Below are 16,210 nucleotides of genomic sequence, written 5' to 3' on the forward strand. Positions count from 1 at the left end.
CAGCCGAATATCGCACTATAAATTGTTTCAATATTATTTTTAAGTTATGAATATGATAACAAAAGTTGTTATTATTAAACTAAGAGTCCAAGTTCTTAACAGGAATATGTATTATAATAGACTTAGTTTAAAATTAACGGTTCAAATCAGAAGGGAAAATAATAATTTCTAATTGTGAATAACAGCACACTTATAAAAAACTCATTTAAATTAACGGAAAATCTAATAAGAAAAAGATAATGCTATTGTGAATGACCACTAATATAAGACATAAGTATGGCAGCGCCAATAATAAATGAAAGTAGAGAGATAGAGAAAGAAGAAATTAAAACAAGAACAGCAAAACAAAACAAATATCCGGATACAACAACTGAATTTGATATAAAAAATTTTATTTTTTCAACTGTTATTATCAGTGCAAACACAACAAAAGTGTCAACATATACCGAACAGACTTGGGGAAACAACAACTATACACTCAAAGCAATTGAAAGTTAAGAAAGTCTATTTTTAATAAACTTTTTAAGGCCACAACAAACGACGTCTGGGTAACTAGCTAATTAACAAAAACTACATAAATTTTACTTGTGCGTACGAAACAGAGGGAAAAACTAACTAAAAATGGATTATGATGTAAGTTATGAATGTAATAAATTGATGACATTAATAAAATAATGAATATTTCAAACTTTTCTAAATTATAGCCCGTGCCCACTGTTGTGCCTGCTGAGCCTTTAGATGTTGAAGCCGATGTCGTGGCTTTGCGCACTGCCATGAAAGGTTTTGGCACCGATGAACAAGCCATCATTGATATCTTAACCGCCCGTTCTAATGCCCAGCGTCAGTTGATAAAGGAAAACTTTTTACGCGAGTACGGTCGTGACTTAATAGAAGATTTAAAAAGTGAACTTGGAGGCAAATTTGAAGATGTCATTATTGCTCTCATGCTAACACCGGTGGAATATTTGTGCAAACAATTGCATAAAGCCATGGCGGGCTTGGGTACCAATGAAAGTACTCTAGTGGAAATCTTATGTACTAAGACCAATGAAGAAATGGCTGAAATAGTTAAATGTTATGAAAATATGTATGATCGTCCTTTGGCCGAGCATATGTGCAGTGAAACTTCGGGTCACTTTAGACGTCTTTTAACCTTAATAGTTACTGGTGTAAGGGATCCAGCTGGTACTGTTGATACCGAAAAAGCCAGGGAACAAGCAGAGGCTCTGTACAATGCCGGTGAGGCTAAATTGGGGACCGATGAAGAGGTTTTCAATCGCATAATGGCTCATGGTAGTTTTGCTCAATTGCGTTTGGTATTTGAGGAATATAAGAATGTAAGCGGTCAGACAATTGAACAGGCTATTAAGCATGAAATGAGCGGTGAATTACATGAAGCTATGATGGCTATAGGTAAGACAAAAAGACCTTCAAAAATAACATTTTAAACACATTTTCTCTTGCAGTTGAATGTGTTCAATCACCCCCTGCCTTCTTTGCCAATCGCCTATTCAAAGCCATGGACGGCATGGGCACTGATGATACCACTTTAATACGCATTATAGTATCACGTTCGGAAATTGATTTGGGCAATATTAAAGAAGAATTTGAACGTATTTATAATCGCACTTTAGTTAGTGCTGTAAAGGTAATTAAAAACTGTGGCAATTGCTTTTTAAAAATTAGTCATTTTAATAAAATTTTTGTGTTCTAGTCGGAAACATCTGGTGATTACAAACGTGCTTTATGTGCCTTGATTGGTGGAGCTTAAATTAATCTAATTTCAATATAAAGAATCTCACTTTTTGGCAGAATATTAATCTCTTATTTATTTGTTTTATTAATTTCCCTATTTTAGTAGTGTGCAGCTTTAAACAATGAAATTGTCAAGTATTAACAAATTAGATATTTTTGAACTTTATTCTTGTTTAAATAAAAAGTAATGTGGTGTCTTTTACAAAGCTGTATTTTATCATCTCTTCTTCAAATGTTTCATAGAAAATCTAGTACAACAAATTTTCCCTAGTAACATGTTTTCTATATAAAGTAACGAATTTTCTTTAAAAAAAATTGTATAGAATAAATTTTTTATACAAAACTGTAACTAGAATACATTTTCTACAGAAAAATCTTGTATTTAACTAATTTTATATAGAAAATCTTTCCTTAAACGAATTTTCTATGGAAAATCTTGTTTTAAACAAGTTTTCTATAGAAAATCTTGTCTTTAACAAATTTTCTATAGAAAATCTTGTCTTTAACAAATTTTCTATAGAAAATCTTGTCTTTAACAAATTTTCTATAGAAAATCTTGTCTTTAACAAATTTTCTATAGAAAATCTTGTCTTTAACAAATTTTCTATAGAAAATCTTGTCTTTAACAAATTTTCTATAGAAAATCTTGTCTTTAACAAATTTTCTATAGAAAATCTTGTCTTTAACAAATTTTCTATAGAAAATCTTGTCTTTAACAAATTTTCTATAGAAAATCTTGTCTTTAACACATTTTCTATAGAAAATCTTGTCTTTAACAGATTTTCTATAGAAAATCTTGTCTTTAACAGATTTTCTATAGAAAATCTTGTCTTTAACAAATTTTCTATAGAAAATCTTGTCTTTAACAAATTTTCTATAGAAAATCTTGTCTTTAACAAATTTTCTATAGAAAATATTGTTTTTAACAAATTTTCTATAGATAATCTTGTCTTTAACAAATTTTCTATAGAAAATCTTGTCTTTAACACATTTTCTATAGAAAATCTTGTCTTTAACAAAATTTCTATAGAAAATCTTGTCTTTAACAAATTTTCTATAGAAAATCTTGTCTTTAACAAATTTTCTATAGAAAATCTTGTCTTTAACAAATTTTCTATAGAAAATCTTGTCTTTAACAAATTTTCTATAGAAAATCTTCTCTTTAACAGATTTTCTATAGAAAATCTTGCCTTTAACAGATTTTCTATAGAAAATCTTGTCTTTAACAGATTTTCTATATAAAATCTTGTCTTTAACAGATTTTCTATAGAAAATCTTGTCTTTAATAAATTTTCTACAGAAAATCTTGCCTTTAACAAATTTTCTACAAAAAAAACTTGCCTTTAACAAAATTTCCAAAGAAAATCTTGTCTTTAACAGATTTTCTATAGAAAATCTTGTCTTTAACAGATTTTCTATAGAAAATCTTGTCTTTAACACATTTTCTATAGAAAATCTTGTCTTTAACACATTTTCTATAGAAAATCTTGTCTTTAACACATTTTCTATAGAAAATCTTGTCTTTAACACATTTTCTATAGAAAATCTTGTCTTTAACACATTTTCTATAGAAAATCTTGTCTTTAACACATTTTCTATAGAAAATCTTGTCTTTAACACATTTTCTATAGAAAATCTTGTCTTTAACACATTTTCTATAGAAAATCTTGTCTTTAACACATTTTCTATAGAAAATCTTGTCTTTAACAAATTTTCTATAGAAAATCTTGTCTTTAACAAATTTTCTATAGAAAATCTTGTCTTTAACAAATTTTCTATAGAAAATCTTGTCTTTAACAAATTTTCTATAGAAAATCTTGTCTTTAACAAATTTTCTATAGAAAATCTTGTCTTTAACAAATTTTCTATAGAAAATCTTGTCTTTAACAAATTTTCTATAGAAAATCTTGTCTTTAACAAATATTCTATAGAAAATCTTGTCTTTAACAAATTTTCTATAGAAAATCTTGTCTTTAACAAATTTTCTATAGAAAATCTTGTCTTTAACAAATTTTCTATAGAAAATCTTGTCTTTAACAAATTTTCTATAGAAAATCTTGTCTTTAACAAATTTTCTATAGAAAATATTGTCTTTAACAAATTTTCTATAGAAAATATTGTCTTTAACAAATTTTCTATAGAAAATATTGTCTTTAACAAATTTTCTATAGAAAATATTGTCTTTAACAAATTTTCTATAGAAAATATTGTCTTTAACAAATTTTCTATAGAAAATCTTGTCTTTAACAAATTTTCTATAGAAAATCTTATCTTGAACAAATTTTCTATAGAAAATCTTGTCTTGAACAAATTTTCTATAGAAAATCTTGTCTTTAACAAATTTTCTATAGAAAATCTTGTCTTTAACAAATTTTCTATAGAAAATCTTGTCTTTAACAAATTTTCTATAGAAAATCTTGTCTTTAACAAATTTTCTATAAAAAATCTTGTCTTTAAAAAAAATTTTCTATAGAAAATTTTGTTATTAACAAATTTTTTATAGAAAATTTTGTTATTAACAAATTTTGTATAGAAAATCTTGTTATTAACAAATTTTTTATAGAAAATCTTGTTATTAATAAATTTTTTATAGAAAATCTTGTTATTAACAAATTTTCTATAGAAAAACTTGTCTTTAACAAATTTTCTATAGAAAATCTTGTCTTTAACAAATTTTCTATAGAAAATCTTGTCTTTAACAAATTTTCTATAGAAAATCTTGTCTTTAACAAATTTTCTATAGAAAATCTTGTCTTTAACAAATTTTTTATAGAAAATCTTATTATTAACAAATTTTTTATAGAAAATCTTACTATTAACAAATTTTTTATAGAAAATCTTGTTTTTAACAAATTTTTTATAGAAAATCTTGTCTTTAACAAATTTTCTATAGAAAATCTTGTCTTTAACAAATTTTCTATAGAAAATCTTGTCTTTAAAAAATTTTCTATAGAAAATCTTGTCTTTAAAAAATTTTCTATAGAAAATCTTGTCTTTAACAAATTTTCTATAGAAAATCTTATATTTAACAAATTTTCTATAGAAAATCTTGTCTTTAATGAATTTTCTATAGAAAATCTTGTCTTTAACAAATTTTCTATAGAAAATCTTGTCTTTAACAAATTTTCTATAGAAAATCTTGTCTTTAACAAATTTTCTATAGAAAATCTTGTTTTTAACATATTTTCTATAGAAAATCTTGTCTTTAACAAATTTTCTATAGAAAATCTTGTCTTTAAGAAATTTTCTCTTCAAGAAATTTTATATAGAAAATCTAGTTTTCAATAAATTTTCTGTAGAAAATCCTGTTTTTAACAAATTTTCTAGAGAGAATCCTATTTTTAACCAATTTTCTATAGAAAATCTGGCTTTTAACAAATTTTCTATGGAAAATTTCTATAGAAAATCTTGTTTTAAAAAAATTTCCATAGAAAATCTCTTATTTTTGATTTTAATTAATTGGCATTACTTGAAATATATTAATTACTCCTGAAGATATGCTTTCAGTAAATGATTGTTTTTAGGAATTCAAAATAAACGTTGTTATTAAATTAATTCAAAGTTCCCAAAAAACTAGGCAACACTTAAATAAACATAAATAGAGATTAGAACAAATTCTCACATCTGATAACACTGAGTGAAAACTCAAAATACACAAAAAGTGGGTAAATGTGTGTGTGTGTGTGTATGAATATTTTTGCGAGAATAACGGTTCTTCATCAGTTTTATTTGTTGGTGGTGGGTCGGCAGGACGGTCGCACTAAAATGCAGGGAGAGCACACACCCTTTATTATTGAAACCCGAATGAGTAAAACTAATAAAAAGGAAAATCTATAATGAGTACCGGCATAAATACACAAAAAATCTATACAGGAGAGCTATACAATACATATGTTGGGTTTTTATGTAAAGGGGAGAGCGCACCACTCAAACATTGCCTTATCTATAGAATACATATGAGTTTTGAATTCTAAATAGAAAGAAATAAACTCAAAACGAACGGAACACATTGTACTCGTAAAAGTTAAAAGAAATGTGTTCTTTAAATGAATCAATTGAAAATAACAAAAACAACAACCACGTATATACAAAAATTAACAAAAAAAATTAAATAAAAATCACAAACTCAGCAGAGGCAATACTGTGTGTTCGACAAAACTATAGTGACAGTTTATTAAAAAAAGTCAACGCAACCCGGTACAATAAAACGGAAAATACAAATAATAAAAGAAAAAAATTAACTAAAACATTTGTGTAAGCTTTTTCTTTAAAAAGAAAACAAAAACAGCAACTAAAAACTCTTAAAATTCTTTAAGAAATTTTGTGAAAAAAAATCCACTAAAAAACATGGATTTCGATTCCAAATGTATGCGTGTTTTGGGCACAGCTGCCATTTCCATAGTGGGCTATCAATTGGTTACAAAATTCCTACCCTGGTTGTATATTAATATAATTGGTCCTAAATTCTTGGGACCCAAAGTAAATGTTTCACGTTTGGGCAAATGGGCTGGTAGGTGGTGGTGATTTACGATAAAACTCTTATCATTTGGTTGTATTGTGAAAAATTATCTAAAATTTTATCAAGAAAAAACATTTATACAGACCTAATTTTGATAAGGTTTTATCTACGAATTAATGTATTTGGTTTTATGAGATTATTAAAAATTTTCAATTTTGTTTTAGTAATTACCGGTGCTACCGATGGTATTGGAAAATCCTACGCCAAAGCGGTAAGTTTTATATTGATTTTTAACCACAAATTTGAAAGTAAATGATTTTAAGGAATGAATTTTCTGAAATGCAATTGAAAAAGCTGTAGTAGTGTATATTCTGTTTGTAATACCCACAAATATTGGTCCAATATCCACCTAAACATTTAGCAATCGTTTTCACACGATCATGCTTTGCACAGAGTCTTCTAATAGCCTATATTCGATTGTTTATGTTGTGAGGAGGATGTATAATACATGAAATCCGACGAGAAATACATCTAAAGCACAAAGAGGAATACATTTAGATCACATGGAAATACATGGAAAATATTGGTGGGAGAATCTTATATAGTGCTTTATAAAGGTATTATCGTCCAATGTTCAGAAAATCAGTTTCCTGGAAGTCAGGTATGGGGGGTAATGATTATACAAATTAATTCATTACGTGGTCAATTACAATTACTTGTAATGTTTAATTGAGGAATTATTTGTAATTGTTATTGAGGTTTTTCCAATTACAATTACTTGTAATGTGTAATTGACCAATAACCAATTACAATTACTTGTAATTGTAATTGAAGTTTTGCCAATTACAATTACTTGTAATTGCAATTGAAGTTTCCAATTAAAATTACTTGTTATTGTTACTTGTTATAAGGAACAAAATTTACAATTACAAGTAATTGTAACTGGAAATTCTTCAATTACAATTAAAAGTAATTGTAATTGGCGAAACTTCAATTACAAATAATTGTAATTGCATAAACTTCAATTACAATTACAAGTAATTGAGATTGGTGAATCTTTAATTACAATAACTTCAAATGTAATTGTAATTTAAAATGTAGTCATTACCCCCCATTGCGTGCTGGAAGTAGTTTCTTAAAGTTTTAAACTCAGTGTACGTGTAGGTTGTTTTTGCTTCTAAGATATTTGGATCTAAAGTGTTCCAGAGTTTCACTCTGACGTCTCAAACAGCTCTTTTATACGTCCACTCATATTAACCTCAGACCTGATCATTCTGAGGAGTTTTCTCCTCCAGTTCTCCTTAGGGATCTCTGTGGTTCCAATTGTCCGTATGGTATTATCTCGCTGACTAGTCCCTTGCTAAAATTATGGGAGTGATCCTCAACATGGTTCTATGTAATGTAGGTTATGAACCATGTACTACTTAATGGATCATGTAATGCAATAAAAAGGGGAGTAATTTTGGGATTAACTAAATAGATCATATACTTCTTTTGCAGGGCTTTACCAACCTCTTCCTTATGCTAAGGTTTATGTAGATATAAGCTTACGATCTCATTACCCTGTAAGTTACAGTGCATTTTAAATAGTGTCTTGAAAACCTTTATATCTAAATTTTATACATATTCCACTCTTTTTAAAAATTTCAAAGCTTAAGGCCCAAATAGACTACACAAGCGGCTTGACAAACATACTTTTTTTATTCCCACACACACTACACAAACAATGCTGGTACAAACACCGATTTTTTCACGTTTTTGTGGACTTGCAAAGATACAGACGCCAATTTTTCTTAGAAATTGATATTTTGTAAAAAAAATGGTTATTAATGAATATAAACCATACAAAGGGCTTGACAAAAATTCAATATGTTTATGTAAGAATCAAAATTTTTTAATTTTCATACACTACAACAGGCTTGCGCAAACGTAAAATATTGGTATGTTTGTCAAGCCGCTTGTGTAGTCTATTTGGCCCTTTACAATCCCGTCAGGAATAAAGTTTTACATATGTATACACCCTGTTGTCAGCCTCGGAACAAATGTGGTCCAAATTTTAGTTTTAGAATTTCAGAAACATGTGGATACATGTATATATCTGCTATAAGAATTGCAACTGTTACGACACTGTTTAGTCTATATAGAAATCTATTTTCATAACAAATAAACCCAATTCTATAAAACTTTGGATCTGTGTACTTTGAGTCCCCACATGTTAATTTCTTTAAATAATTAAAAATATATATAAATACATATAAAATAAAATAGCGCTAACTCATCATTTATTTATAACACGTAAAAAAGAACCAACGTATACAAAAATTTTGTATTTTTATATTAAAAACCTACAAATATAGAGGACAGACAATTGACAATTGCATAAAATACAAGTAATATATAAAGAACTCGATAGGGCCCTCCAAAAGTTCAATGAATACTAATTTTACTAAATCACTACGAACGAAAGTAATAGAAGTATTTATTAATGTTAAAAAAAAAACTAAACGCACACGGAAAGAATATTAAAAAAATAATCGTTTAGACTGACTGACGGTCTGACAATTTTATTTACATTAGTCTGGTTTATATTTTTCTAAATGTATATTCAATTCAGTACATTATGTATACACATATATTTTTGTATATAAATATGTATTTAAATTGACCGCTATTATCAACAATTTTCAATAACTGCATATTTAGCATGTTGCCAGAAAACATTTTGTTTAATAGTGTAAAAATTATTGTTGACACGTAATGAATACATATTGTACATCTATTTATGGGATCTATTCACGATTTTTGTTATAAACTTCTGTTCGACTTTCGAACATTTATATCAAATTATACAAATTTATCATAAATATTTTACAGGTAATCCGAAATTCTATAGATTTTTAATTGCCTACACTTAGTCCCTGATATTTTCAAATACTTCAGATGAAGGCTACCATTATTACATTAACTGTAAACAGCCCTTGACAAAAATTCCCTATAAGTAACTCTTTACAAATCATATTTTTTGCAAATTTATTAATTAATTTTCAAATAAAAAAAAAACTATTGTAAATAATCAAGGTCCACTAATAGTTCTGTAAATAATATTTAACTTAGAAGTACAAGTTCAAATAAAAAATCGTTTTTAAACAAAAAAGTAAAAGATGTACTCATATGCAAATGCATTTTAAATTTATAATTTTCATTTCGAATTATTGAGTGTCATTCTGAAGTATACTTTTTAAAAAATTATGCATTTTGCACATTTGTAAAGTAAATTTTTTATGTAAATATTTACATAGAAACTTTGACAGAATAAAATAGGAAATATTAAATCAAATAAGCAAACTTTGTTAATTGTTTATTTAGTAAAATAGTAAATAATTTAGTGATAAATTCTAATCTTAATACTTAAGTTAGAAAATCATTTTAAAAATTTTGATAATCTGCAATATTTGTTTGTAATAGTATAGTGAACCTAAAAAAATTATTAAATAGTTAGTTAGTTAGCTAGTTAGTTAGTTAGTTAGTTAGTTAGTTAGTTAGTTAGTTAGTTAGTTAGTTAGTTAGTTAGTTAGTTAGTTAGTTAGTTAGTTAGTTAGTTAGTTAGTTAGTTAGTTAGTTAGTTAGTTAGTTAGTTAGTTAGTTAGTTAGTTAGTTAGTTAGTTAGTTAGTTAGTTAGTTAGTTAGTTAGTTAGTTAGTTAGTTAGTTAGTTAGTTAGTTAGTTAGTTAGTTAGTTAATTCATACGATCAATGCAATGACAAAAGCGTACGATAGATATCCCCGATTAATTTATAACCTTAATTATAGTTAAATTCATTCTTTTATTCTTCCAGTTGGCCAAAAAGGGTCTGAATGTGGTGCTCATCAGTCGATCTCTTAGTAAATTGGAAACTGTAGCCAAAGAAATCGGTAAGTCCTAAATATTAGCACAAAATTATTATAATCAACTACGGATTAATTTCTACAGCTGATGCTTACAACGTTGAGACCAAAATCATTGATGTTGATTTTACCGGATGCCAGGAAATTTATTCCAAAATTAAACAGAGCATTGAAGGTCTGGAAATTGGTGTTTTGGTAAATAATGTGGGCATGAGTTATTCCTATCCCGAATTCTTTGTTGAATTCAGTCAACAGAATCCACAATTCTTAAGAGACATTATATCGGCCAATGTACACTCGGTGCTACAAATGACCGCTTTAATATTGCCACAAATGGTGGAAAGAAAGAAGGGTGCTGTAATAAATATATCATCTACAGCTGGTGTTATACCGAATCCCCTATTAACGGTATATAGTTCTACCAAGGTAAATACATGAAGATAGAAAAAGTATGTATGTTTATATTCTTACAAATGTTATATCTCATTTTCAGGCCTTTGTTGATAAATTCAGTGCCGATTTACAAACCGAATATCGTGCCCAAGGCATTGTAGTGCAAAGTATTCAACCCGGTTTTGTGGCCACCAACATGACAAAAATACGCAAAACCAGTGCCTTCGCACCCTCAGCCGATACCTATGTCGCATCGGCTCTTAAAACTTTAGGTATTGCCGAACGTACCGCTGGCTATTTACCGCACACTCTTATGCAAAATGCTCTCAGTGCTATTGCGTGCATTTTCTGTGAACAATTTGCTAGTCAATTAGTATTTAAACAATTACTCAATACCCGCAAACGAGCTTTACGTAATATTGCCAAAAAACAATAGTCAGTCCACAAAATGATTTATTAATGGGTATCACAAGAGCAGAGACCAAAGAGAAGCTAATTGAAATAATGCATTATAAACATTGTAATTCTTCCTCTAGTAGTTTAATTTAATTTGCATTCAAATTTTAAAGGACTGGGTTTAATTACTAATTTTGTTTTGTTTCTTTAGGTGAAACAATTTGTATGTACTATTTATTTAATTTTGCTTTTAAAAAGTGTCATATTTTTTTAATAAACAAAATATTTTAGAACAAATTGTAATTAAAAGATTTTTATTAATAAAACCATAATATGTATAACAATAACAAGAATTGAATAGAATCAATAGAAAAATACGTTCTCAATTTTGAATGCTTTGAATTGTTAAACTATTTCTCATGAAATTTGTTCTTAAATTCTTATACAATTAAAAAACTTTAATGTAGTTGAAATATTAATTTCAAATATTTTATTCGTTTAACATGTATTTATTGTTAAATGGTAATAGAATTTCTTAATTTCTAATGGAAAACAAAGCATATTTTAAGGCATTCACTTTCCATTGTGATATTATTGTGAATGATTTATTATTTTTTAATTGTGATTTGTTTTTAATTTCCAATTGCTGAGGCCTGCGCCAGTTCGGCCTAGCCGCCGCTAAAATTTCAAAGCCGCCGTCTTCAACATTTTTGCTAACCACTTTCACTAAATATTCAGAAATTTTACAATATAAAATTTATTTATCTTAAATGTCGATAAGTGTAAAAATCAACTATAGGACCTCAAAGAGAAACAAAATAAGAAATAGAGCGATACAGTTGGAACAAAAAGTCGACTTTTTGTATTATGGAAAAGTCGATTTTTTAACTTTTTGCGATTTCATAAAACACTGCGAATTTTAGGCTTTTGTTTACAAAATCGATTTTTTCTTACAAGATAGTCGATTTATTGACTTTGTTAGGACAAAAAAGTCGACTTTACCTTTTTCCAACAAAAAGCCGATTCATCGATCATTTTAAGGTCGATTTTAGAACCCCCCCTAATAAGAAATAACGTAATAAATGAAATGTCAAAAAAATTGACATTTTATTAAACACAAAAAAGAAAAACGTAAAAACACGCAACATTTGGAAAAAGTAAGTGCAAATTGAAGGAGTAATTTTTGTTAAAATTCTTAAAATATCAAGAAAACAAATAAAATATTAAACAAATAATAGTCCTAAATACAAATTAAAATACGTGAAAGTTTTTTGCATTAAAAAATTTTTATAAAATACAATAATTTCTAAAAAAGAAATGTCACAACTTACGTAATGTTTGATTTTTTCATTTATTCACCGGATTGGTGTGTTGTTTTTTGTTTCTCGTTGCAGATCTTCATGGCAAATATTGTTGCTCAAGTGGCAAAAAAATACGGAGCTGTAATATTTTTCCCTACCTTTACTGCCGCCACTATTTTTGCCGACTGGTCTAATACACAGGCCTGGAAACGTAAACAAAAGGAACTAGCTCAGACTAAAGAACTTTTGAAAAACTAATCTCCAAATATGTTGGGTATCGACAAACGTTACATTTTTGGCGTTTTGCCTTTGCTTGGTTTTGCTATTGGCCACTTTTTGGATTTAAAGGAAACCGAACGTATGACCATGTTCAGAGACAAGAGTGCTTTGTATGGTCGTCCTGAGGGCAGACAACAGCCATCATGGTAATCATAATGGAGGTGGAAAACCAAACTATCCGTTTAAGATGTAAAAAAAATATGTTTATTTTTAATTTTTAAAAATATATCGATAGAAAACGATATTTTTGAATGAATTTTATTTTAGATGGATGCGTACTATAGTGTACTATGAATTATAGACTAGAGTATAGTGTGGTCTATAGACTATAATTTGTACTAAATACTAGACTACAACAGTCTGGAGTATAATTTATATTATGCACTATAGTTTAGAACATTATCTGGCCAATAGACAGGATTATAGTCTGCACTATAGACTAAATTATGGTCTGGACTATAGGTATAATGCAATCTGGACTGTAGACTAGACTATAATGTAAACTATAGGCTGGACTGTTGATTAGATTATAGGCTAGACCATATTCTGAATTGTTCGGACCTAAAGACTATAGTTCGACTAAATCATGGACTATAAACTAGAATATAGTGTGGACTTTAGAATAAGCTATAGTTTGGACTATTGTCTAAACCATAGATTTTATTCAGTCCTATATACTAGATTTTATTCTGGACTAAAGATTATACTATAGTTTGAACTATAAACTAGACTATAATCAGTACTAGAATATAGTATATACTATAGATAGCACTATAGAGTAGACTGGAATATGGCTGAACATATGTGATTGGAAGGTAGCGCGGTAAAATAGTTCAGAGCGGCGCGGCAATATTCATTTATTTATACAATTAATTTTTTTTAATAAAAACCAACAATATTTTAGTGTTTCTGTTGAATGTTTATTTAATTTCTAACACACTATTGTATTTGCAATTTATAATAGTGCTGAAATTATCAAGTTGGCATATAATATTGGAAGATTTTACAATTGGTGTACATGTTTTTCTTCTAAATAAAAGTACATATTTTAGTCAAGTTATTCGCAACATTGCTTATAAATCTTATATAATGACGCGCTTTTATGTGTATTTTTTGAACAGCAGCAAATTCTACTCACATTCTAGTTAATTACTTTTAGTATAAAGTATTTCTAAAAGTGTCTGTGATCTCAACATTTAAAAAAGGAAAATTACTTCCGTCAACAAAAACTATTTTCGTTTGAAATTTTAAGAAAATTTCATCGATTAATTTGTTGTTTTATTTTATTCGATTAAACGCATTTTTTTGTTTTTTTGTGATAATACTAAAATTAACATTTAAGACATAAATTAAATAAAGATTCGTTTAAAAAAGTACATCTCACAAATAATTCATTTTAAATAATTTAAATAAAGTAATAATGAAGACAACAAAAAAAAATAAATGACTCTTCTAACACACATTCTTTAAGGGTAATACATTCATTTTTAAAATTACTTTTTTATGCTGAGTAGTTTCTGGGTTTTTTTATTGTTTTAAAAACTTTACTTTTTAGGCAGTAGCTATGCCCAAGGCAATGCCTCCAACGAATGCAGTTAAGAAAATGTGTAGATCATTTATTTTGGGGCCATTTTCATCGCCAATCAATTTGCTGTACCATTTTTTGGCTAATTTCGATTTTCCCTTCAGCAAGTCCTCAGCACGATCCAATTTACGATCAACAAATCTTTCGGTCTTGTCAATCCAAGTTTTCTCGTGGCCAGTGACAGCTTCCTCCACTTTATCGGTGACTTTATCCAATTTGCGTGTTATTTTCGACCAGTCAATTTCGATATAACCTTCTTGATGCGCAATTTCCATTAATATAATACCACCACCAATGGCGAAAGCAGCAAATTTTCCTACTTTCATGGTAGCGAAACCAGTGGCCCAACCAGTTGAGGCACCTATTAGTATTTGGGAGTACGCCGAGCGAGAGCTAATGTCGCCCAAAATCCCTCCCAAAAACTTAGATGCGTCATCCGACATTTTTTCAATGTTTTTATTGGTTTGGTTCTTTTGAGTTTTTGCCCAGTCGCTCATAATATACAAAAGTGATTCACTTTTTGTTGTCTTTGTATTATTAATATTATTTAACTGCACAATAAATTTTTTTATCTTGTCTATGCAAAGGATTTAATATAATTTTTTAGATGATCTAATAAATATGCAATTTTCGTACTTTTTTTTCTACGGTATAATATGCAAACTGAATTGAATCTCGTAGTTGGTTGAAAAATTCTAGCGTCGTTAACTTTTTGTTGCAATTGAATTTCGGTATTGCCAGATCTGTTGTTCAAAAGTGTTTGACTTTGGCAACATTGACACAACAGTAGAATGCGAATTATTTTAATTCTAGTTAAATGTAGTGATTATATTGTTACGTTTTACCTTTTAAAACGTTTGTTTATTTCCTTTTGAAATAAACTGGATTCTTCTTATTGCAAATAAAAGCGTCAATTTGTTAAAAACTACAACAACTCTTTATTTACACAGTTTTATACACAAATACTTTTATAACACAACTTATATAGTAGACTGTAAGGCTGTCTTTTTATCTTTAACACACGAAAGCACACTTGACTTTATTAACTTTACTCAATGACGATTTATTACAGACTGACTCATTTGGTGATTGCCACCGCTATTTATACATGGGCATCACCTTCTTTATATTTCCAGTTTATTCTGGCTCCATCATCTAGATACTTCTACTGATGTAAGTCAATGTTTAGTGGAGACACACACCTCTTCAACGCTTAGTGATGCCACCCAAATGTTAGTCGCTAAGAAATTTCGGGAACTGGCCGTTAAAAACCGTTTAGTTTAAATGCAAATTCAATTTCGTAACACTGTCCCCCGCTTAAGCCTGTTCGTCCCGAATAGGCACAGATTCACAGTCTTCCACATTTTCGTATCCTATAGACCACGTCGTCCAATTTTTGAACTTTCCAGTAATTCTGTGGTTTGGAAGACAATCCCTTACTACGTTGTGGGTTAAAGTGTGATACTAACGGCTCTTTAACATTCCCGACTCGATCATATCTGGCCATCATCTTTTCGCTTGCCACTTTAAATCGTCTCTGAACGATTTCATTAGGTCCTTGTTCTTTGGTGAATTCCCTGGCGGTATTTTTCCCACAATTATTTGCTGCCTTTGCTGAAGCACATTTACCCATCTTGGAATCCAGCTCGTCGACCTCTTTACAGCTGGGCAGATCAAGCTTTCGCTCAGGAACCACATCGTCATTGCACGGTTGAACGGGCACCTCCCTTGTAACATGGTCACTTTTCACATATGCTGATTCTGCCACCCACAAGCTGTTGTCCATGCAATCTTCCTCAACACTGACCCACACGGCCAGTGGCGGTGGCAAATTTTGATGATCTACTGCAACCAGTTTTCTTACATAGGCCTTACTTTGATATCCGACATCAAGAGGTATTTCAACATTTCGCCAAATCATAACATTTGGTCCCAGATGTAATTTAATGCCATGCATAATCATGAAGTCTGCACCAATGATTACCTCGTCCACGATATCGGCAACAATAAATACATGATCTACGCTTATGTTGGCAATGATTACTTTCGCATTTACTTTACCATAGACAGTGGTAGGCTCTCCAGTGGCGGTGCGTAATCTTACCCCGTATAGTGGTTCAATTGTTTTCTTAACTAAATCTGGTCTAATAATAGACAG

General features: G+C 28.9%; 5 protein-coding genes across 5 annotated transcripts; 4 read left to right on the forward strand and 1 right to left on the reverse strand.

The window, feature by feature from the left end:
- Positions 1-325: 325 nt before the first annotated feature.
- LOC119607346 (annexin B10-like) lies at positions 326-1,957 on the forward strand. The gene is made up of 4 exons (XM_037961213.1): positions 326-633; positions 705-1,413; positions 1,467-1,648; positions 1,715-1,957. Exons 1-4 carry the CDS (start codon positions 622-624, stop codon positions 1,769-1,771), a joined length of 960 nt encoding a protein of 319 aa, XP_037817141.1. The 5' UTR covers positions 326-621; the 3' UTR covers positions 1,772-1,957.
- Positions 1,958-5,886: 3,929 nt separating this feature from the next.
- On the forward strand, positions 5,887-11,184 carry LOC119607342 (very-long-chain 3-oxoacyl-CoA reductase-A). The gene is made up of 6 exons (XM_037961209.1): positions 5,887-6,009; positions 6,072-6,265; positions 6,439-6,485; positions 10,050-10,125; positions 10,184-10,524; positions 10,592-11,184. Exons 2-6 carry the CDS (start codon positions 6,103-6,105, stop codon positions 10,925-10,927), a joined length of 963 nt encoding a protein of 320 aa, XP_037817137.1. The 5' UTR covers positions 5,887-6,009; positions 6,072-6,102; the 3' UTR covers positions 10,928-11,184.
- Positions 11,185-12,284: 1,100 nt separating this feature from the next.
- Positions 12,285-12,711, forward strand: LOC119607341. The gene has a single exon (XM_037961208.1). The coding sequence runs from the start codon at positions 12,288-12,290 to the stop codon at positions 12,444-12,446; it is 159 nt and encodes a 52-aa protein (XP_037817136.1). The 5' UTR covers positions 12,285-12,287; the 3' UTR covers positions 12,447-12,711.
- LOC119607340 (NADH dehydrogenase [ubiquinone] 1 beta subcomplex subunit 1) lies at positions 12,288-12,711 on the forward strand. The gene has a single exon (XM_037961207.1). The coding sequence runs from the start codon at positions 12,456-12,458 to the stop codon at positions 12,615-12,617; it is 162 nt and encodes a 53-aa protein (XP_037817135.1). The 5' UTR covers positions 12,288-12,455; the 3' UTR covers positions 12,618-12,711.
- Positions 12,712-13,732: 1,021 nt separating this feature from the next.
- LOC119607347 (FUN14 domain-containing protein 1) lies at positions 13,733-14,740 on the reverse strand. The gene has a single exon (XM_037961214.1). It carries the CDS (start codon positions 14,547-14,549, stop codon positions 14,019-14,021), a length of 531 nt encoding a protein of 176 aa, XP_037817142.1. The 5' UTR covers positions 14,550-14,740; the 3' UTR covers positions 13,733-14,018.
- Between the last annotated feature and the right edge of the window lie 1,470 nt (positions 14,741-16,210).

This window comes from Lucilia sericata, unplaced genomic scaffold (genome assembly GCF_015586225.1).
Source record: "Lucilia sericata isolate MDLA Ls3-8-SP2 unplaced genomic scaffold, ASM1558622v1 Contig000688F_arrow, whole genome shotgun sequence".
In the NCBI taxonomy this organism is placed as follows: domain Eukaryota; kingdom Metazoa; phylum Arthropoda; class Insecta; order Diptera; family Calliphoridae; genus Lucilia; species Lucilia sericata.